We start from the raw sequence: 3159 nt of genomic DNA on the forward strand, positions 1-3159 counted from the left end.
CTTGAGGAGTTGATGACCAGTTGGATGTCTGGATAAGCCGAACAAATGTCTCGGGAAGATCTCTGAGGCATTACTGTATAAGACATATCTGTTTAACTCACTCAATCCTAGAGATTTTTGCGACCTTCCAAAATTGAAAAAAAAATTGTATAAAAATGAGCATGTACATAGATAATTTTATTCAACTATAATCAACATGTAAAAACTAAAAACATTAGCTTTGATACTACGCCTATAATTTGTCTCATAAATTTTTTTTATTAAATAGGTATGGGGTAAAATTAACCAGGGAAAACTACGGATATAGTCGGTGTTAGGGTTGAGTGAGTTAATATAACATCTACGACCAAAAGGTTGTCTAGTTAGCTGGTGGTTCTCGTCCTGTTCTTGGTCACGGTTTCGTGTTGTAGCTGGTGGTTCTCGTCCTGTTCTTGGTCACAGTTTCGTGTTGTAGACATGGATAAAATAATTCTTGTATTCATTCTTTTGAGTTTCCAACCAGTTTTTTCATTCTTCACTAAAGACGAAGGTACGATCCATTATTAAAGTGTAGATACCGACGTGCACTAATTTGCAGGTCTGATAACCGGACGCAATTATGGTCTTCATTTAACATTGTTGTAATAGACAATATTTTGCGTTGGGTTGAGAGTATTTTCATTACAACAATAACACCATAAAAATTTGGGTTGTCAGACCTGCAAATAAGATACTCGTTGATTGACACTAAAAAAAAAATAAAAAATGTATATGTTCCACCATTTAAAAACGGAAATATTTCGAAATGAAACAGAATTTACTATGAAGATGATGAATCACGAATATTGAGTGTTTTACAATGTGAGAAATTTTCCTACCAGGTTTTTTCTACTTTCATCGAGATGCCGATGAAGGTGTGACCCATATCGTTAAGTTATTGATACTAATATATTTTTAAAAAATATTCGTGATCCACCGTCTCAAAACGGTATAGTATCTAACTGACTCAGATATGGGAAATTGAATTAAGAACAGGGAAGAGAAGTGTGATGTCAAAAGACTGGTTCCACTCTCATTGGAAGTGTAAAACCAATCTTCTGGAGGACGTGATACATGCCTTTTGTAATTGGTCTTCTGGTTTCAGAGTGATGGCATCTTATCTTTTTTTTTCTAGTCTAAACATGCTGGTCGTCAATAAAGATCATCCATCCTCGTTCTTTCACACCCCGCAATCCTAAAAATCTGCCTATAGGGAATGAGATTAGCGGAAGAGTAGCATCCCTTGATTGGACGTCACCTTACAGAGAGAACGTCAATTTGTTTTGAAGTGTCTCAAGCCGCTTTCACCGGAAGCGAGGACGAGAGACGCATGCGCACAACCAACATGACGTTCTCTCTCTAATTACGTTTCCCCCGGTGACGTCACAGACTATGGGTGACGTCCTATCAAGGGACGCTACTCTTCCGCTAATCTCATTCCCTATAGATAGTTCAAATATGACGTCACGCATGTCTTTGTTGTTGTTTTTTGCCATCCGCGTTTATGAGTACTTCTCACTAAACTGTATTAACCAGACTATAAACCTTCAAGGTTACACAAAGTTTTGTGTGTTCGCCAGTTTTACTTCCGGATGGCAATGTTGGGAACTTTTTAGCCAAGTGCATACTATCTATACATCCTGCTACACAAATACAAATAGTTATGCCACCTTATGACTCAATATATAAATAGTATGCTCTTGGCTAAGAACCTCACAACATTGCCATCCGGAAGTATAACGGACCAACACACAAAACTCTGTGTAACCATGAACGATTGTAGTATGGTTAATATCGTTTTAGTTAGTGAGAATTATTCATAAACGGGGATGGCAAAAAATAATAACAAAAACCAGAGTGACGTCATCTTCATTCTCTCTATAGCCTATTAATTAAACTGGTTCCATATACAATTCCAAATATTCAGGAAACGGAAAAGGTGACAGTGTGACGTCACAACTCTTCGTCTCTATTGGATGACAGGAAATATGATCTTTGAAAGAGACCCAAAAACCTGATCATTTGTATAGCGCATTATCCAACAAACGTGTTCAAAGTGATTTTCAACAGCAACACTTACTATATAGGACGAGACACATCCGCTAGTCAGATTAAACAGATCAACACACAAAACTGTGTGTAATCTTTAACGTTTGTAAATAGTATGCGCTTGGCTAAGAAGCTCACAACATTGACATCCGGAAGTATAACGGACCAACACACAAAACTGTGTAACCATAAACAGTGAGAGTCTGGTTAATACAGTGTAGTGAGAATTACTCATAACGATGGATGGCAAAAACAATAACAAAGACCTGAGTGACGTCAACTTCAGTCTATCTATAGATTGTATGAAGTTGACGTCACTCAGGTCTTTGTTATTGCTCTTTGCCATCCGCGTTTATGAGTAATTCTCACTAAACTCTATTAACCAGACTATAAACGTTCAAGGTTACACAGAGTTTTGTGTTTTGGTCCGTTATACTGCCGGATGGCAATGTTGTGAGTTTCTTAGCCAAGGGCACACTATCTATAAACGTTTAGGGTAACACATTGTTTTGGGAATTGGTACGTTATATCCGGCCGGTGGATGTTTTGAGTATTCTATCAAAACGCACAGCATACATTCCGACAAAATTCCAAAATGACGTTTATCTTCAGATTGCCCGCCTGTTGTATTCATTGATCCCAATAAGAAGGACTGTCCTCCATGTTGGGAGTGCCAATGCTGTCCAAATGAATGTGGAACCCAGAGCTGTAAACATGCAGTGTATGGACTCCCACAGGGATGTGTGTAGGTTGTGCTTATATTTATTGTAGGGATGAAGATGATGGTGATGATGGTGGTGATGATGATGATGATGATGATGGTAGTGGTGGTGATGATGATGATGATAATGATGATAGTGATGATGATGATGATGATGATGATGATGATGATGATGATGATGATGATGATGATGATGTGTCAGATAATATATATATATATATATATATATATATATATATATATATATATATATATATATATATATATATATATATATATAAATTTTATAAATCTATTTATACGATAACCCGAATATTAACCCCCCCCCTCCCAAAAAAAAAACAAAAAAAAAACAAAAACAAAAAAAAAAC

The 3159-nt window shown here is 36.7% G+C and overlaps 1 protein-coding gene across 1 annotated transcript in view; it reads left to right on the top strand.

Moving 5' to 3' along the window:
• The first annotated feature begins 357 nt into the window (after nt 1-357).
• LOC144958587 (uncharacterized) overlaps nt 358-3159 on the top strand; it is a 4061-nt gene continuing 1259 nt past the window's right edge. The window contains exons 1-2 of the mRNA XM_078890663.1: nt 358-529; nt 2680-2812. Of these exons, the coding sequence (XP_078746789.1) occupies nt 457-529; nt 2680-2812 (206 nt within the window). The 5' untranslated portion in view covers nt 358-456. The remainder of the gene's footprint in view (nt 530-2679; nt 2813-3159) is intronic.

The sequence above is a fragment of the Berghia stephanieae genome, chromosome 13 (assembly GCF_034508935.2).
Source record: "Berghia stephanieae isolate SIO BIC M18660-M18661 chromosome 13, UCSD_Bste_1.3, whole genome shotgun sequence".
Classification (NCBI taxonomy): domain Eukaryota; kingdom Metazoa; phylum Mollusca; class Gastropoda; order Nudibranchia; family Aeolidiidae; genus Berghia; species Berghia stephanieae.